Source organism: Coffea arabica, chromosome 1e (assembly GCF_036785885.1).
Source record: "Coffea arabica cultivar ET-39 chromosome 1e, Coffea Arabica ET-39 HiFi, whole genome shotgun sequence".
NCBI classification, from domain to species: domain Eukaryota; kingdom Viridiplantae; phylum Streptophyta; class Magnoliopsida; order Gentianales; family Rubiaceae; genus Coffea; species Coffea arabica.
In genome coordinates, this window is record NC_092311.1 from 43981737 (window position 1) to 44001542 (window position 19806).

General features: G+C 31.3%; 1 protein-coding gene and 1 pseudogene across 1 annotated transcript; both read left to right on the forward strand.

Moving 5' to 3' along the window:
- Positions 1-1438: 1438 nt before the first annotated feature.
- Positions 1439-2101, forward strand: LOC113695020 (uncharacterized). The gene has a single exon (XM_027213971.1). It carries the CDS (start codon positions 1439-1441, stop codon positions 2099-2101), a length of 663 nt encoding a protein of 220 aa, XP_027069772.1.
- Positions 2102-6136: 4035 nt separating this feature from the next.
- On the forward strand, positions 6137-6831 carry LOC113695029 (uncharacterized; annotated as a pseudogene).
- The last annotated feature ends 12975 nt before the right edge of the window (positions 6832-19806 follow it).

The window sequence follows — 19806 nt, forward strand, 5'->3', positions numbered from 1 at the left end:
TCTTACATAGATAAGGCCTAAAAAAATATATCGGTGGTAAGTAGTATTAATTTATTGTTTTTTCATAATTTTGTATTAAGTATAGTAGGTTTCCAAGTGTATTTCTTACTCATTTTTTAACCCTCCAAGTTTTTTCATGTTTTGGCTGTCGAAAGTAATGATGTACAAATTTTTAAATGATTTTGTCCACCCAAATTCCTTTTTTTTAGCATAACTTTCAATAGTGGGATTTATGCTTTGAATCTCTAATAAAATTAAGCACAGACAGTAGTTTGCCAACATTTTCTGCTCGAACACATATACACAAAGAAAATGAAATTTCACTTACCCATCTCTTAACCTAGAAAATTTGTTTAAAACATTTCTTACATTTTGTTTAATGAACGTTTTCATCATTTACTTTTAAAATGTTTATTTCCATCCTTTACAAATTCAAATTTGTAAAATTTAGTCATAATCCAAATTTTCGACTACTTTTTACCCTGAATCCATTACGTAACCTATACATTGTCACTTTTGTTAGCGACAAAAAGGTTAGATCTTATTGTAATTAAACAAATGATTTGATTCATATTCATTTTTATCCTTAAAAACGTAAGATGTGACCCAAAACATATTTATTTTTTCCTAAAAGAGTGAGATTTGATTCATTTCATATTTATTTTTGTCATTAAAAAAATGAAATCTGACTTTTAAATAACTGCATGTGAGTTACATAATGATTTGAGGTAAAAAGTGATTGAAAATTTAGGTTGAAACTAAATTTTACTAATTTAAATTTGTAAAAAATGTAAAATTAACATTTTAAAAGTAAAAGATGAAAAAAATTCATTTGATAAAATATGATGGACATTTGGATGATTTTTCCTCTTAACTATCCTATACAAGGCTTCTCTGTATTTAAACATTTTACCAAAATTACGTATTTAAACATTTTACCAAAATATTTAATTTTGTTGCGTCTCTAACAACTCCACATCACATATGCACACTGTACAACCGACCATCCATACAAAGTGTGAAAAAGACGAGTCCCATGCATGGCGCCCTTTCATGTCAGCATTAACCACCATAGAAACAGAAGCACGTATACACCGTTAACTTTGACTTTTGCCTGCAGTTCAATGGATCTTGCCCAGTCAAGAAAAATTGAACGTCGTTTTCATGGCATTTCATCATTCTAATCAACAAAAGCCGCCACAGGAAGTTTCACAGGAACCTTAAGCCACTCGTTGCACTTTAGCATATATATACATTTATATACATGTCTCCAACATTCTTGAACTCATTCACCTGATGTCTTCACTCCCTCATACGATCAAATTATTTACTTAATTGTCAGAGGTACAAATCTTTAGTAACAGTCCTTCAGGTCATTCGTGTTACATTTTTTTTTTATATACCGTCTCTTAGTGATACAATATTTCTCATATGAAATATGGCATCCATTGATCTTGAAGCTGCACGAATACGAACTTCTACTCTGCATTTCACACCATATTCATCAACTTCTTCTGGGCTTAACAAGGCAAGGCCGTTACTACGTTGCATGATATGGGCACTAATTTTGCTCGTAATAGCAATTAGTGCATGCACCTTCGCTGTGTGGTACGTTCTTCGTCCAAGAGTACCAATTATCCACATTAACTCGTTCGATATATCGAATTCCACTCAATATAAGATGGGATTCACGGTCAAAAACCGCAACTTGTTAACGAGTTTGTGGTTTTGCACTTTGAATATGTCCTTGTTTTACAATGGTCATAAGATTTCAAGTTCTTCTTTGGAGACATTTTCTCTGAACAAAATGAACGAGACAACCCAGAGTGTCGAGTTTGCTGTAGCCTCCCCAAACATTTGGTTACAGATTGAAGAAACAAATGCTATTGATGACATGGGAATGGAAGTGACAAGAAAAAGACTAAGTTTCGATGTGGAAGTGAGGGATTCTGTTGTCATCTCTGCTGGGAAGTTGTATTACAACAAGAAGAAAATGGAAATCTTATGTCAGGATCTAAAGATGGAGTACTTCTTTAAAGAGAGGAGCTGGAAATTCATGGGTGAAAAGAACTGCTTAGTTCGTTTTAGTAATGCTTCCTGACATATGTTCCAAGATTATTATTTTTTGTTTCTTGCTTTTGATTTGTTTGCTAGGCTGCTAGCTTGGATAGTAGTTTTTTGTTTTTTTTAATAACTTTGGAGGATTCATTTATTTTTACAAAGTTTAGTCAAATAATTGACTTGCAATGGTTCTTCAGAAATGTAACAAGATTAATTTTTAATCTTCTTCCACCCAGTGGACAACTACAATCAATAAGAGAGAAATGAAAAAAAAACCATAATTAAGTTTCAGTCTCCAGATTTTTGTTCTCCATGATTTTCTTTTAATTGTCTCGCTAAACTTGCCTTGAACGTGCGACATGTGTGTTGGGCGAATTCTCCCTTCAGATAATGTATGTAGCTGTCCATATTTTTTCGTGATAAAATATGGCACTGGAAATTAACCTGATCAGCTAGCAAACGACTGTAGTGTAGTGATAGTAACCTAATCAGCTAGTAGCTTCAGCACCAACGAATCTAATCTTTTCTCAGCCAAGTATAATTCTATTAACATTTTCATTGCTCCTTAATTTCATTTCATACGCATCCTTGGGCTGAAAAAACCTACATATTGTAAGCATATTTCAATCTTTTTTCTTGGGTGTCACATGATGCATAAGTAATACTATCTAGTTTTCTTGAATAAAGTCGTGGTTCTTTATGATTTAGAATTCTTACTCTAAGGTCAAATTTGCAGGTAATTTGAATTCCCATCTTCTCGCATCATTGTTAAAATTGTCTTCGGTAGAATATGAGAGTTAATGTTTTCTCTTATTTTGGGCTTGAATAATTATAATGATAAATGCCTGCTATTGATTAGAAATGTTTGGTACTTTTGTACATATGGTTTGTTGTCATGTACTCACCACACACACACAAAACTGATTCGAGGGATTTTGGCGAAAACATCTATCGGATACATTTTTGGATTCATGTCATTTTGTTGTTGCGTGCGCCTTGCGTGTGCTTGGTATGTAGAGTTCTACTTAGTCTTTAACGGATTTAATGCACTAATGCTTGTTTTGGTCTTTTTACCAGTTTACGCTCAAGGGGTTCATACAACATTCGTGCTGTGGAACATCAGGCAACTTTGATAATGGCAATACAAAAGGAGAATTAAAATTAGTATATCTATGGAGCTTATAAGTGACTCTTTTTTTTATAAGTTTTTACAAAGAATGCAATTACCTCATCACCTATGCTTTCTACTTGTAGTTAGAAGATGACTCTGAGCTTTTGACATCTATAGGAAAAAGCAATTTTCATGGGGTGGAAATTGCCCGTAGGATAGAAGGTTACAATTCATAACCACTTAATTAACAACCCTAAACTTTATAATAATTCAATCTGTTTCCCACTTTTCAGTCGACAAGAATGTTTATTTTAATGCTCAACTTGGGATCAATGTAAGTAAATTTCCAGGATTGTTTAATTCTTAAATTAAATTTGAATCACTCAAGTTATGTAAAAGGATTTAAGATTACATGCATTTGAAAATGTACTTCCATTTGGCGACAACAAAATCCCAATAAAAAATAATTTAAAACCTCTGAAAATCTCTATTCCCCTGAATATTACCCACTTTGTAGGATATTATACTTGGCTTGCAGTTTGGCATTTCAAACTGTCCATCATCACTCTTATTAAACTTGATAAATAAGCTAGATGCTTATTTCTTTGACAACTTATTGCTTTTGCGAGAAAAATGGTTATTGTGGAAAAAACGGAGTATTTCTTGAAAGAAAGGAGTGGGAAACTTTTCATAAATATTGTGGAGTCATCTTTCTCTGTGTGTATGTGTAATTGCAAGAAGAAAGACAATAAATTGAAACAGCATCCAGAATGTGAGGTCTGAAAACTCTATTCAATGGCATTTGAATCGTAGGCAGGATTAACTAGGGATAATTTCAGAAATCTCTCTTGAGGCTTTCAACTATGTCAGTTGGTTCCCTCAAAGTTTTAAAAATTGTATTTACCTCCCTTGATTTGACACTTTCGATAACCAAATCCTAAAACAGGATCAAAAAAATTAATGAATACCCTAAAATGCAGTTATCTTATAAAATTTAATTTATTCTTCTAAACAATTTCATAGTCATTTTGTACAATTACAAAAAAATGAGCGTCAAAATTTTCATAACAATATTTGTTATTTGATAATCAAGTATAACAATAAATTTATCACTATAATAGACTACTTTTCATAGTGATTTATTGGATATATAGATTCTTTCTAAGATAGAGAAAAAAATCACATCTTGATTTTTGTTTAGAGTTTGTGGACTAGTTAAGTGGTGGAACTATCATAGTTTGGTAGTGATTTTGGGCCATTTGTTTTTAGGTTATTGTTAATTTATTCTTGATTTTGATAAAAAAAACAAATGAAAGCTGCAAAAAAGTTGGATAATATTAGAAGTTATCCAAAAAAAAAATGTTATTGGTTTGACATTTGATCAGGATAGAGGTCAGGGGTAACATTGATAATTTTATTTTGTTTTTTCCAACTAAATATAAAAGAAATGAACATGAAGAAAAAAGGAAAATAAATTATAAAATCATTTTTTGTATAAGCATAGAACATAAGGAAGTTTCATTAGAATGTTAAGGCCAGTATTGTCATTTTGAATTAATGGATAAGGAAGGTATGTGTAATTTTTGAAACTTCAAGGGAATTAAGTTGGAAATATGATAAGTTCCAAAACATTTTCATGACAAGAACCATTAGCAAAGTGAATCAGGAAAATCATTAACATGTAGTCTTAAGGATAATGATCTCTTTGTTTCGCCAATTTTGAAATACAAAAGATTCACATCTACCTAAAAAACATCTATCTGCACATATATATATATATATATATATATATATATATGGGTTAAATGCACTAGACGCCATTGAACTTTACTTTAGCTGCGGTTTGCTTCTTTGAACTCATTAAATAAGTATTTTGTCCACCCATTTGATATTTAAGACCAAAGTGCCTTTACTATTCTATTTTGTTTCTTTTTTAGGCACTATTGTTTTTCTTTTCCATTACTTTCTTTTATTTTTTATTTTATTCTTTTCACTTCTCTCATGTCACTATTTTGTTTCACTTTCCTACTCTATTACTAATTTTATCCTTATTATAATATTATAATTATCTTTTACTTATAATTTCATTCTTATTTTATTTATTTACACTATTAGAAGATAGATATATGCCTATCATAATTAAAAAGAGCATATTATTAGCAATTTGACTATTTAAAAAGATATCAGCAAGCTAGAACTTTAAATTACTTAATATTTAAAAGTATACCCATTAAATAAAGTAAGTAATACTTTTATTTAATTTTTTGTGTACAGTTTATTAATCACTATGTTTTTAAGATGTGAATTCGCTACTATTCTTATTAAAAATTAATTTTTTCTAAACTATTTACATAGCGATTTAAGTAATATATGAAATAATCTATGTGCATAGATAACACATATCTGGTTACAACATAGAGTTCATGATAATTACCACTTTTAACAAAAAAAGTAAAAATGATAGAAGTAAGTAAAGAATATGTTTGAGAAGATTAGAATTAATATACAGACAATAATAATAAAGAGAAGAAAGTAGTTGATCACCTGAGAGAAGGGAGAAACATTCAAAAATATAAAAAAAAGGGACAAGTAAAAAAAAAAGCAGAAAAAGAAATAAAACAATAATCAATATAGAAGACACTTTTATCCTAAAATATAAAGTAAGGAGGCAAAATACCTATTTATTGAGTTCAGGGGATAAAGTGACACCGAGATAATATAAAATGGTAATATACAGTAGTAGTCTAGTTGGCTAGTATCTCCTACCGTTGAAGGGAAGGTGGGAGGCGTGCGAGTTACGTGTTTTGCCAAATAGAACTCTATAAAATTTTCATTATTCCCTAATTTTATTTCATACCAATCGTTGGGCCAAAAGATACCAAGAGAATTTAAGCATTTTTTTTAATTTCTTTTAAGTGTCTCATGATGCCCAGTTAATTCAAATTAAAAAGTGGCTGCTGTGAAATGGTTGCAGGTAATTTTATATTCTCTTCAGTAGAATATTAGAGTTCAAAGATTTTTTTTTTTTTTTTGGTTATTATGAGTTTAAATGATTATTATGTATATTTGGCACTTATGCACGTGGTTTTTTGCTATGGACTCCCGAAACACGATGTAGAAGTATCCTTCAGCGTATAGATACCGCCCTTTGGTCTCTTGGCAGCTGCCTCCATCTACTCTAATGGCAGCAAACAATCTTCAAGAAATCTTGAAACCCTTTTACCAGCGAGCTTCTGAGGCTGAGTCCCTTTGGTCTCTTGGCTGCTGCCTCCATCTACTCTAATGGCAGCAAACAATCTTCAAGAAATCTTGAAACCCTTTTACCAGCGAGCTTCTGAGGCTGAGTCCCTTTGGTCTCTTGGCTGCTGCTGCGTCCATCTACTCTAATGGCAGCAAACAATCTTCAAGAAATCTCTTGGCTGAGCTGAGACTCAATTGGAGAGACTTGAAGCTGCAATTGCTAGTGACAGAAGTGCTGGAAATGAGGAATTATTGAATAAGGTTCGTGAGCTTCAGTCAAAGCTAGAAGAGAAGAAAGCAGAACAAGCTTTAGAAAGAGCTAAAAGCAGCTAAATGCAGAAAATGCCAAGCACCAGTATCGCACGAACCATCTTGTTCAAGCACTAAAGGATGCTGATTGTATGTTACAATCTAAGTGAGTGACCTTTGGGACTTAGCTCCATTTGCCTCTATCAAGTTGGAATGTGCCAGATGGGAAGAATTACATTCCATTTTGTGATCTGAAAGCGTACCATGATGAAAAGCAGCAGATGAACTCAAATGGTCTATTTTTTTTGCTTTCTTCAAATTTAAAGGGTCACTTATATACCTTCTTTACTGCAAATGCTTTTCCTTTCAATAATTTTTATGCTTTTGTCAGATGGAATGGAACCAATCTAGAGCCTCTCACTTTTCAGCTGTGTACAGAGGACTTGTCGAGTAGCATATGAAGTCATTTTAGAGCTTTTCATTTATTGAGAACGAGAAAACTGCCAAAATACAGGCACACATACACATGCACACTTATTTTGTATTTTTCTAGTCATTTGCATATTTGCATACACATACTCATATTGTCACTTTATCAATCTCAAGTATTTTTATTACTCGTTTCTTCTTAACAAGTATTTGAGCAATCCTAGATTAAGTCCATCTTCTTTTGAAGGTTTGATGCATCTAAATTTGTCAAATTAACTTGGTATTTTATACTTCCAATTCCAAACATTTGGGTTTGTTTCTCGAATGGACAACGGATTACAATTTCAAAATCAACTATTAGTTTTTATCCTTGGAATATGAATAAGATTGTAAATAGATAGGCCTTATTGATTTTGGAAACCTACCAAAACAGTTGATGTTATTTTTTTTAAAAAAAAAGTTTAAGTTTTTGAGTAGGTCAAAATAAATGTTAATGATCTGGCCCTGCGAATTTATAATTTATGTCTCTGGCTAGCCAAATACTGTTATTCCATATTCTCTCCGCTATGGTAAGAGTCCTACATAGGGAGGTAGTGAGGTACCTTACATTTTACTTTAGATTCCAGATTCTGCACGAACTACCTATTAACAAAAAACTGGCACATCTGAAATCACACACACACACACACACAAATATATATATATATATATATATATATATGTTGATAGGTTGCTGTTGCTAAGTTGGTTATTTTAGCCTTTTGTCAAGTGGACTATCTATCTTTTTGCCAAGTGGATGTCTTTAATGTTTGTATTTTTTATTTTGTATTCTTGCAGTGGTTTTTGGTAATAATTAATTTCCTTCCTTATTTATAGCATGGTTTTTATTTATAGTCAATTTCAACAAATCTATCAATAACCTACCTCGCATAAATTTGTATTAATTATTCAATGCATAATTTTTATTTTCTTAATTTTCTTCAATTACGTTCACTCTATCTCTGTTATTATACTTGATTATTTATTTGTAATTCTAAAGTTTTGACAATTTTCATTTTTTAATGAATCTGCATTACACAATTTTAGCATATTACTAATACAAGTCCATTTGAATAAAAAAAAAGTCCATTTTAAATTGTATAAATATTCATTTTTTCCTAAAAATATTCTATTAAGTTTTATACTCCCTCCATTCAAATTCGATTAAGGCCAAAGTAGTATTCATATAAACACGGAGTTGTAAAAGTTCTCCCAAATTAGTTTCTTAGCTTTTAATAATTTGAGCAAATAGTAAGTGCATTCTATTAGCTTACTTTTAAAATTCTTTTTAGTAGTGAAAGAATCAAATGTTGACTAGCCACTATTAATTAGAATAAACATAATTAAATTATGGGATAAGGTTTGATTGAAACAAAATATTATGTTGTTTTGAATTAATCATTTTTAATATGTTTGATTTTAATGTTTGTCTTAGAATTAGTATATTAAATTTTATAAAATAGCATTTTAAATTCTTTTATAACAAATATTGTTCAAAAAAATATAAATTATAGAACATAAAAAAAGTGCCTGTGCAAATGCACGGGAAAGAAACTAGTTAATTAAATGAAACTCGTGCCTGCAATATTTTTCTTGACAGACACTTGCATTTTAGCATGAACTGAATTCCGTGGCAAGGCTGGGTTACATATTGAGCCATATTTCGTAGGATTTTGTACTACTTAATGATGTATAATAACAAAAGTTGCCACATCATATTGTGGGAGATAATGTCAAGCTGATTTAGAAATTTGGCTTGATATATTATTTTGTTCATGCGTACACATTGCGTGTGCTTGGTATGTGGATTTGGTTTTTGATTTTTTACTGACTTACAAACTGAATGTTTGTTTTTTGTCTTTTTACCAGTTCATACTACATCCATGGAGTGGAACACAAGTATACTTTGATAATCGCAATAAAATGGAAAATTAATTGACCGATTTTATAAGTGTTTATGAAGAATGTTATTACCCCCATCACTTATGGTTTTATTTTTTTTAAAATTTTTTTGTTGGTCTAAGAAGAGAATTCAAACTTCATAAAAGATGAGGAAAAGGGAGGACTTGAGAATTGAACCAGGAACCTCAATGTTACCTAACTAATGCTCCTAGCAACTTTCATAAGATGGAAAGGCACACAATTGAGAAGGGATTTAAGCCCACATGCAATATAAAATGTATTTCGACTTTGCATCAACAAAATTTCTATACAAAAAATAGCTTACAAATTTTGTAAATCCCTATTTCCTTAAAAATTACACACTTCGTAAGATATTACGCTGGCTTGTAGTTTTGTATTTCAAAGTGTCTGTCATCACTCTTATTAGAATTGACACAATAAGCTAAGCGTTTATTTCTTCAACAACTAATTGTTCTTGTGAAAAAAATGGTCACTGTAAAAAAAAAAATCTAAAAATTTCTTGAACGAGAGGAATGGGAAGCTTGTCAATCAAAGGAATTGCTTAGTTACTTTTCATCAATCTTGTTAAGATGTCTTCTGATATATTTGACAGTCCTACATTTTTGTTTCTAAAACTTCAATTGAAATATTAACATATATATTGTATAAATCATTGGGCCAACCCTAACAAATAGGGAATGGTTTTTGGAGTTCTCTTTATTGTCAGATTTAAGATTTGAATCTTGGATCTAATAGTTGGTGGTGGAAAGGGTGTGAGGAGGAAATGAAGGAAGCATTTATTAAATTTTTGTTTTGTATTTTTCATGATGCCCAGTTAATATTTTTTAATTTAATAGTGGGTGCTATGGTTAAAATTCTTACTCTAAGGTCAAATTTGTAATGGTTGCAGGTAATTCAAGTTCTCATCTTCCTACATCATTGTTATAATTATCTTTAGTAAAATATTAGGGTCAAAAGATATTTTCCCCTTATTTTGGGTTTAATTTATTATAAGAAGATATGCTTGCTATGAATAAAAAAAATTTTGGTGACGAAGCTCGAGATAAAGAAGTTGGATTGAATAGAAATGCTTAATGTTTTTTTTTTCTCATTTTCTAATTAATTCTAAAGTTAGACGATTTTCTAGGTATGTAATTTGAACTCGCATCTAGCATCCTTTTTTTAAAAACTTTTTTCGAGTAGTGGAATGATGGAATTTAAGAAGTTGGGTGAGAGAAAGGAGATTTGAACCTAATATTTCTAGATCTTGAAACCTCAACTTTATCCAGCAAACCAACGCCTCCTCAACGAATGTAGCATCTCTACTCCGGCAAACCAACTCCCTCACTTTCTCGTCTCTTCTCAATCACAGACAAAGTATATTAGCACATTCACTCTCCCTTTGCCACATCATTAGTCCAAGATAGAAGTTTTTATTTTATATTTTATGCATTTAAATTTTGTGAAACATGGTTGTTTATAGATAGACAATGGGTTACAATGTTAGAAAAAGCTATTTCTTTTTAAGTATTTTATAAGAGATGCATTTTGCATGTTTACTGAAATACTTTAGGTTGAATTTTCAATAGTTGCCTTCTATGCTGCCCTCGTGGTGGATGTATGAGAGAACTCATCTTCATCTGCTGGTATTTTTTTTTTTTTAAAGACAATGTCAAGTTAATTGAGAACTTTAAATTGATATCATCTTGTTGGTCCGTGCGCTTTGTGTGTCTTTGTGCTCAATCTTGTCATTTTAAAGGTACATAAGTATACTTTAATCGCAATTCAAAAGGACAACTAATTTTACATTTTCATAAATTTGCATCTTCTCGATCAAAATAAACATTTATGGAAAACCCATTCGTCACCATAGTCAGCATATTTACTGCCAACATAAGTGCCCAAAAATATAAATTCATAAATTTCTTTCTTGCCAAAATGATCACTACCATATAATTCAGAAACTCCATTACCACAATTACTAAAAACCTTCATACTGTCAATCAACTCCTTAAGAGCAAAATATTTTTCAATTTCGGTAAAATCCATATCTATCAAATCAAGCATCTTGCTATCTCCTCGAAGAGAGTACTTGTCAATGTATTACATAGGTTGATGTCTGTTAGGGGAGAATTTGTCAATGATAATAATTTGTCTATGGCAAAGAGCCAAGTAGAATTATGTCTGTTAGGGGAACTTCATCTGATTCTTGAGGAGCCAATTGGAATCATATGCAAATGTTGTCAAATTGTGTATACGGAGATGAAGGACATTTTTCCTTGTCTGGAAAGGGAGACTCTATGAAGATGGGATTGGGTTGGCCTTCACAGAGGTGATTGCTTTGGTATTCACGAGGTTCATTTGGGTGAGTTAGCCTCTAGAAACTATTATTCCTCCATTGATACTGAAGGCTCTGTTCTAGATGATATTAAGATTTCAATGTATGGTCATCAACTGGAAGTAGTGTTAAGATTTTGCACGAACAGGAACAGAGTAAAGAATTGATTTCAAGTACAATGAACAAAATGGTGAGGAAAACTGTTACTAAGGAGAAGAATGATTGTGATGATGATGATGGGGAAGTGGATGCAATAACTAAAGAAGATGTCCCTCCAAACTTGAGATGTAATTATGTAAAATGTAGGAGGCAGTTTCCATCTAGAGGAAAGAGAGGAAGAAGTGATGGAAATAAGACAAATGAAAATGTGACCATTGAAAGTGAACCTTAAGAGAATAGAGCCCAGGAAAAGGGGAAGAGTCTGTTGATTGGGAATCATGATACTCTTGACTCAAAAATCCTCTAGCTCTGAAGAGGATGCTGATGATTTTGATAAAGACTATAGTAAAGAAGAATAAGGGAACTCTGATACCAAATGTGGAATCCAAATTCAGGGTTCTAATAATAATTAATGCTTGCAGGCTTACAGAATTGAATGAATAACATAATCACTCATAATATTGATGTGGGTGAGAATAAATAACTCACAATATTATTATATTTCAAAATAATAGAAGAAAACTAGTTCACACTATAACCGTGCTCTCAGAATGAGAAACTATGACAACTAATCCTCTATTTATAAACTGCCAGACTTGTTGGAAAAGAAACTAATTATATCAGCAATTACCAAATGAAACATATACTTCTAAATAACATAACTACTAAAGATCTGATTTCAATAGAACTAGTCAATACATAAATAAATGCTTCTAATGTTGGTTTATTTTATCAATATTTAGAATTTGTAAGAATTACTTTTTATCAAATACTGGCTTGCTTCATTTGGAAATATTTAGACGAAACCCTATTATATTTCTGGACAAAAACACTGCCAATTCATAATAAATTATACTCCGTGACAAGGCTAATTTTCAAATTGCGCCGTACTTTTTTCCTTCGGATTTGGTACTACTTAATGATATATAATATCAAAAGTTGGTACATCATTTTTGGGAGATAATAATGTTAAGCTAATTGAAAAAATCTCTTGATACATCATTTTATCGATGAGTGCACGTCGCGTGTGTTTGAGTATGTATATTTGTTCTTTGCTTTTCCAATGACTTGCGACGCTATGCATGCTTCGTCGTGGTGTGGAATCTATGTATCCTTTGGTAATCGCAATACAAAGGAGCATTAATTTTATGCTATGGAGTTAGTAGCTTACATTAATTTTATACTAAGAATGTCATTATTCCATCACCTTTGCTTTCTGCTCCTAGCTAGAATGAATCCATAGGAAAAAGCAAATTTCATATGATGGAAATTGTGAGCATTACATAAATGATGATATGTTTTCTCCTTTGGTTATAATTCAATTGATTTCCCTCTTTTCAATTGATAAGAATGCCCATTTTAACGCTCAACTTGACCATCAATGTATTAATATTCTAGTTTACAGAAATTCGTAAATTAATTTTGACAGATCAAGTATTTTTGAGCAATTTTGAAAGACTTAGGTTATAAAAGAGAGGATTTAAGACCACAATCAATATAAAATCTAATTGAATTTGACATTAAAAAATAAGTTCTAGAAAACCAAAATAGCTTAAAAAGTTTTGAAAATGTCTATTCCCCTTAGTAATACACAACTTTATGGCTAGGATAGCTTGCAATTTAGAATTTAGCATTTTAGAGTGCCTATCACTACGCTAATTACAATGATGCAATAAGCTAGATGGTTAATTCTTTAACAACTAATTTCTTTGGTGAAGAATAAATAATTATTGGGAAAAATAGAAACTCATCTATTAAAAGAATTGCTCAGTTACTTTTGATTAATCTTATTGAGTTAGCTTCTAATAGATTTGGTCTCTTACATCTTTGATATTTTTGGTTTCTAGTATTTTCTGTTTCTAAAACTTTGAAAGATTAACCTATAAGTTTTATAAAGTGTTAAGTTAAATTATTGAGTAGTGTTGACTCGAATAATATGATAACCTCTAAAACCTGAAAAATAAAGATATAAATCAACCTAATTTATAAAAGCTAAATGCATTGTATATATACATTGATTGTACTACTAACAACCAGAAATTTCGTGTTTTTGTTTGTTACATTTTCGGCTTAATGTATTCATTAATCATAGTGATGCTTTTTATATAAACTTATACAAAAATTTATCCGCGTGTAAACTTTTTATGAAAATTTTAACTTTTTATTCTTTCGTCATTTAAAAGCTTAGACAAGTATGAATCATGCATTTCAATAAGCTAACAGATTAATTTATTTTTTTTATCCTTTTTTTGCTTTGAATTATTATTTCATAGTTAACATATTAACCTTTTAACTGACACATATTTGCTCAAATAATTATTTTCATAGTTAATATATTAACATTTTTGCCAATAGATTATGAAAAAAATCACGAGCAATCATGTGCAAAGAGTAGGGCAAAACCAACTAGTTCCATATCATTGCCACTATGGTAGTAACGTGCCTTACATTTTAATTTAGATTCCATAATCTGTATGAATTATCTATTAACAAAAACCGGCAAATTTGAAATTCTTTAAACGAAACTCTTGCCAGTCAATAGGTTTGTTTGGATCAAGAAAAATGTGGAGTCCAATATTGATTTTGGACATGAATCGGTAGAGACTTTCTCATACCTCTAACAGTTGATACTTCATCTTGATGGATTTTAGATTTTGGTTATGTTTTTTAGGTGGTGTGGCATATGTCCCAAAGAAACAAAGAGATCTAATTTCCATATGTCAGAAGATTCTGACAGTTACGAGTTTTTCGTTTTAGGTGGAGTCTTGGAAACCACATGTGGCGAGACAGTCCTGAGGATGAGAAGAAGTATGGTGGTTTTACCACTTGGTTGCCTCCATGGATAGGGTTAGAGCTCACAAAATGGGATCCTGGATTGCAAGTAGTGGTGAGAAGAAATCCTGCAAAGAGAGATGATGAATTGAGACACCTTCTCACTAATCAACTGGAGATTGGACTCGGGATAACTACACATGTTCATTTGTCGATTGAATCAATTTGGTGTCCGGACTGTATTGATTCGAGTGTATAGTTCGGTACCATATTATTTGGTAGTTGAAAGCAAATGGTTGTTAAAAGAAATTTTCGCCAAGGAGGTGATTTGTTAGAAAATTGGCTTAATTTCTTTTAGGCAAGTTTCTTGTCTTGTGTGGAAGTAAATAGTTTTGTAATTAATTTTAGTTATTTGAAATAGTAGCCAAAAAATTTTCTATTTTATTTAGGATTAGAAGTTATTTTCTATTCTATTTAAGTTTAGAAATTAGAATTGATTTTCTATTGTTATTTGGATTTTGGCCAAATAATGTTATCTATAAATAGGTGGGTTGGCATACTACACAAGAGACACACAAGGGACACACAAGAGGTGACATGTAACCTTATACATAGGGACTGAGAGAAGGTTCTTGGGAGATGAGAGATGGTATACAAGGGTTGGGTTTTGGTTCAAATTGTATTCTGGTATAGGATTTTCCTCTCATAATAAAGAACGGATTTCTCTCCGTGGACGTAGGCTCAATGGTGGAGTCGAACCACGTTAAATATTATGTGTCGTTTATTTTTCATACTTGTGACTTATTTGTTATTAAATTGTTGTGCACTTGATATTTTAATAGTTGTTTATTCCAAACTTGGATCATGACAACTTTCTCTTCTCCCAAAATCCTAACATCACTTCCACTACTCTCATCATCATTGAAATTCTTTTTAATAGTTCCCTTCGTTTTTCTATTGAAGATGTTTTGGTTGACATTTTCCCCCCTTTGCTTTTCATCACTGCTATTGCTACTAATTCTAACAATTTCTTCACCATTCCTTGTCAACTTACTTGACTCCAATTCTTCCCTCTTTTTTCCCTCGATAGCGTTCATTGCATGAGAGTCATGGGCTTTATTGATAGGAAACTTCCTGATAATTCTCTGATTCATCATATTGAGTGTTGTTTGATTAATGTGTATTTTGTTGAGGGCTTACACCTAGGTATCAGAGCTCTAGATTCAAGAAATTGATTAAGAAAAGTAAATAGTATTCGTATTTGTTTCTAGTACTCGTATTTGTTGAAGAGTATTCCACCCATACCTAGAGTAGGTCCTTTTTGTCTTGAAAATTAAAGTTATTTATCTGGTAATTTATCATCTAAATTTGTCAAACCTCTCTGTTATAGTTCCATCATTTTAATCTTGTTTCGCGAATAGACAATGAATTACAATGTCAAAATCAACAATAAGTTTTTATGCTTGAAAAATGAATTGAACAGTAAATAGGTAGGCATTTTGTTAAAGGTATTGTTAATCTAATTGAAAAACTTATCTTGATACATCATTTTATCGATGAGTGTGCTTTGCATGCGTTGGGTATGTACATTTGTTCTTTGCTTTTCCACTAATTTACAGTACTATGTGTGTTTTTGTCTTTTTCAATTACCAATTCAAAGAACATCCGTGGTGTGCAATGTAAGTATACTTTAATAATAGCAATAAAATGGAAAATTAATAGGTTCATTTATAAGATTTTATAAAGAATGCCATTACTCCATCACTCATGTTTTTTTCACTTGTAGCAAGAAAGGAAAAAGCAATTTTCATATGATGGAAATCGCATGTAGGGTGGAAGGCGTACACTTGAGAACTATTTAATTAACGACCTTAAACAAATAATGTGATTTATCCATTCATAATAATTCATATCTATTTTCCTATTTCAATTGATAGAAAGTCCAAAAATTTAGGATAGGTTATATCTCATTAGTTTGCTACATCGATTTATTGGAGATAAAATGCTGATTAAGAACTTTGGCTTAATCTCATTTTGTGGTGCGTGCGCTTTGCGTGTACTTGTCATGTAGATTTGTACTTTAGTCTATCATTGATCTGATGCACTAACGCTTGTGTTTGTCTAGCTTTTGACCAATTCAATCATGAGTACACTTTGAAAAATCAAAAAGAAGAATTGGTTTTATAGATATGTAAGCTTACATAATTCGACTTTGCATTCAGAAGTGTTGACAAGGAATCCCGTTACCTCTTCACCTATGCTGTCTACCGGTGGCAGGACAGTGCCTTTGAAATTGCCTGCAAGATGAAAGGTGTACAATTGAAAACCATTTAATTAGCAACCCTACAAAAATAATTTATTTAGTCCTTTTAATCCAAATTAAATCACACGCAAATTATACCATAAAAGTAATTACACTTTTAATTTTCTATGACCGAAATTGTAAATTGTAGTTGATTAAGCATTCATGTTATGGAACTCTTCATCCTCAAATATTAAGTGTGCAAGGTAGATGATATGTGATCCAGCTCAAATGTTAAAGTACAGGCAAAACTGCCAAATAATTATGGACAAATTACATTTTACCCTCTTGTGGTTTAGTGTTTCTTTACATAACTCCCATATGGTTTCAAAAGTTATATATAACTCTCTCATGGTTTGGATTGAAGTGTCAAAATGACGGAAATAGTCACTTGTAATGGAACTTCTAAAAATGTCGAATTACCCTTATAAATACATGACACATTAACCCCGTATGATTTTTATATTTTACTAAATAACCCCCATATGGTTTAATATTTTACCATATAATCCCCTTATAGTTTTCAAAATATACACATAACCCCCCTTAGTTAATAAATAATTTTCAACTTTACATAAGGATTTTTGACATTTTAGGTGACTCCGTTACGAATGGTCATTCCTGTCACTTTGACACTTTAATCCAAATCATAAGGGGGTTATGTATAGCTTTTGAAACCATAAGAGAGTTATGTAAAAAAAGGTTAAACCACATGAGGGTAAAGTGGAATTTGCCCAATAATTATATCAGGTGTAAATATCTTTTAAAAAAGGTACTCAAATCTGGGTCGCAAACTGACAACAAACTCGGTCAACAAGTCAAAAGTTTGTTTGAGTTATCAATATGTCAACACACATTGCTGTTGTATAAACACGGGACAGAAGATAATTTAGGCTTAGAGGATTCTAAGATCCTCTTTTATCAGGTTGGGTAGGTCAATATGAGGGGAATTTGGGGCATCTAGATTTCCATCTCTACTACTTAGAAAACAATCGAAATTAAAACAGATGATCTTAGGATAAAAGTGAAGAAAGCAAAGCTGAGAAAGCTAGAGGAAAAGTAAACTTAGGATGATCTTCCGGTGGAGTTTGGCCATAGAATGCCCAATTCTCACCAGAAAAGCTGATTGATCAGAAAGTATCAAGTATATAGGTTTACGGAAAGGAACACTGAAGTGAGAAGGTCGAGTAAGGCTTAAGTGAACGGAATTGAACTATCAAGGAGGGGTCAATCTCTAATAGGCATATGAAATAAGTTAGGATTGAAAGATTAACCAACCTACTCAATACTCAAATCTAGTTTAATTCGTTAAGAATTCGGTCGAATTTGGTTCATGAACAAATCAAGCTAAGTTTGATCAGTGATTTATGGTCGGCAAATTTTTAAATTCGATTCGAACTTGATTTGATTGAATTTCTACATAAAATATTAAAGCTACTTGAGCTCACTTTCATAAAACATGTTCAAACTTGGCTTGATAAATAAATAATCCAAATTTGAACACAATCTCAAACTTGTAAAAATAATTAAATGATTTGAACACTAAGGTGTTCACCTTGATTAGGTTTGTTCATAAAATAAAGTACTGTTAAAATCAATGGATATTTATGTTAAACATATCTTTTTTGTCTAAATTTAATACACTTTTTTGAAGTTCATATTGTTATGCTTAAAATCAAGAGAATTGTGACACTTTTTCAAATTAACTGCACTTTTTTAAAAAATTAACACCTGAATCTCCTCTTATTAAATGTCCAATGGGTACCCGTTAACCAAATAGTCGAAGATAAAATTTGTTTATTCATATTTTATGCATCTAAAATTTTCAAACTAGCTCTTTTATAGTCCTTCCAATTTCCAAACATTTGGATTTGTTTCTTAACTTTATAGTTCTTCCAATTTCCAAACATTTGGATTTGTTTCTTAATTGGACAATGGGTTACAATGCCAAAAAAAAAAACCTATTATTTTCAAGTGATTATAAGGAATGTATTTTGCATGTTTACTGAAAATAACTTGTGTCCAATATTAATGATTGTCTTCTATGCTGTCCTTGTGGTGGATTGATAAGAACTCATCATCACCTGCTGGTATTTTTTTTTTTAGATAATATCAATCTAATTGGCTAAAAGAAAAAATGTCAAGCTAATTGAGAAGTTTAGGTTGACACCAATTTGCTGGTGCGTGCGCCTTGCGAATGCTTGGTACGGATATAGATATTTTTGTTTAGTCTTTCACTGATTTTTGTTCAGTCTTGCATGGTTGACTCGTCTCAAGTGTTTATAAAAATCTCATTACTCCATTACCTGTATGTGCTTTCTACTCGTAGCTAGAAGATGATTCTGAGTTTTTGCCATCCCTAGGAAAAAGCAAATTTCATACTACGGATTTCTAAATATTCTGGAACGTGTAGCTATATATGCTTATCTTGGTGGGGTTAGTCATTGTTCTTCAGATTCTTTCTTGCAGGTGTAGTTCTTAATCTTTTAGTCCTAAATGATTGTATGTGTGTATATTTTGGATTGACTCTATTTTTATACTTTTAAAATTGTACCACTATTTACTTTACACTCTAAACTTTGTTTTTGAATACTGTGCATCCTAAACTATCAATTTTGGTAAGGGTGCACAGTGTCTAAAATTAAAAGTTAGGGTGCAAAGCAAAAATGATATAAGTTTAGGGGTGTAAAGTAAAATTAGTCCATTAATTTTCTGTGCCAAATGGACCCTATTAAGTTCTTGATGATTTTTGTGTATTTATCCCAGATTTGCCAAACAATTTAAGATGATTTTCTGAGCATATGGCCAATGTCAAATAGCAGTTGAGATTCGCTGAAGCATCCAAATATGGTTTATTTTGGCATTGACATTTAATTTCAGGTATTATTAATAAAAGAATCAGCTACTTGTAGTTAATTTATAAAAACCTTAGGATAAAACTATGGTAAATGCATGAAACATGTCCTAAACCCTCCAATTATGCTATTAATTTTTTATTTTTTGTTTAGCAAAACAAGGATTAAACCTCAAATGACTTTTTATGTAGAAATTAATATCATCACAGATGTCCAATTTTACTTTTGTTTGCCTCTCATAAAATGTATGTTCTTTAAAACACTCATTCTATGTCTAGAGTCAGCACAAATTACTTTCTCTAATTAATTTTATCTTTTAAAAAATTTATATCTGATATATATTTTAACG

Excerpts from the sequence above, each read along its gene's own strand:
- LOC113695020 (XM_027213971.1), top strand. The coding sequence starts at position 1,439 with ATGGCATCCATTGATCTTGAAGCTGCACGAATACGAACTTCTACTCTG.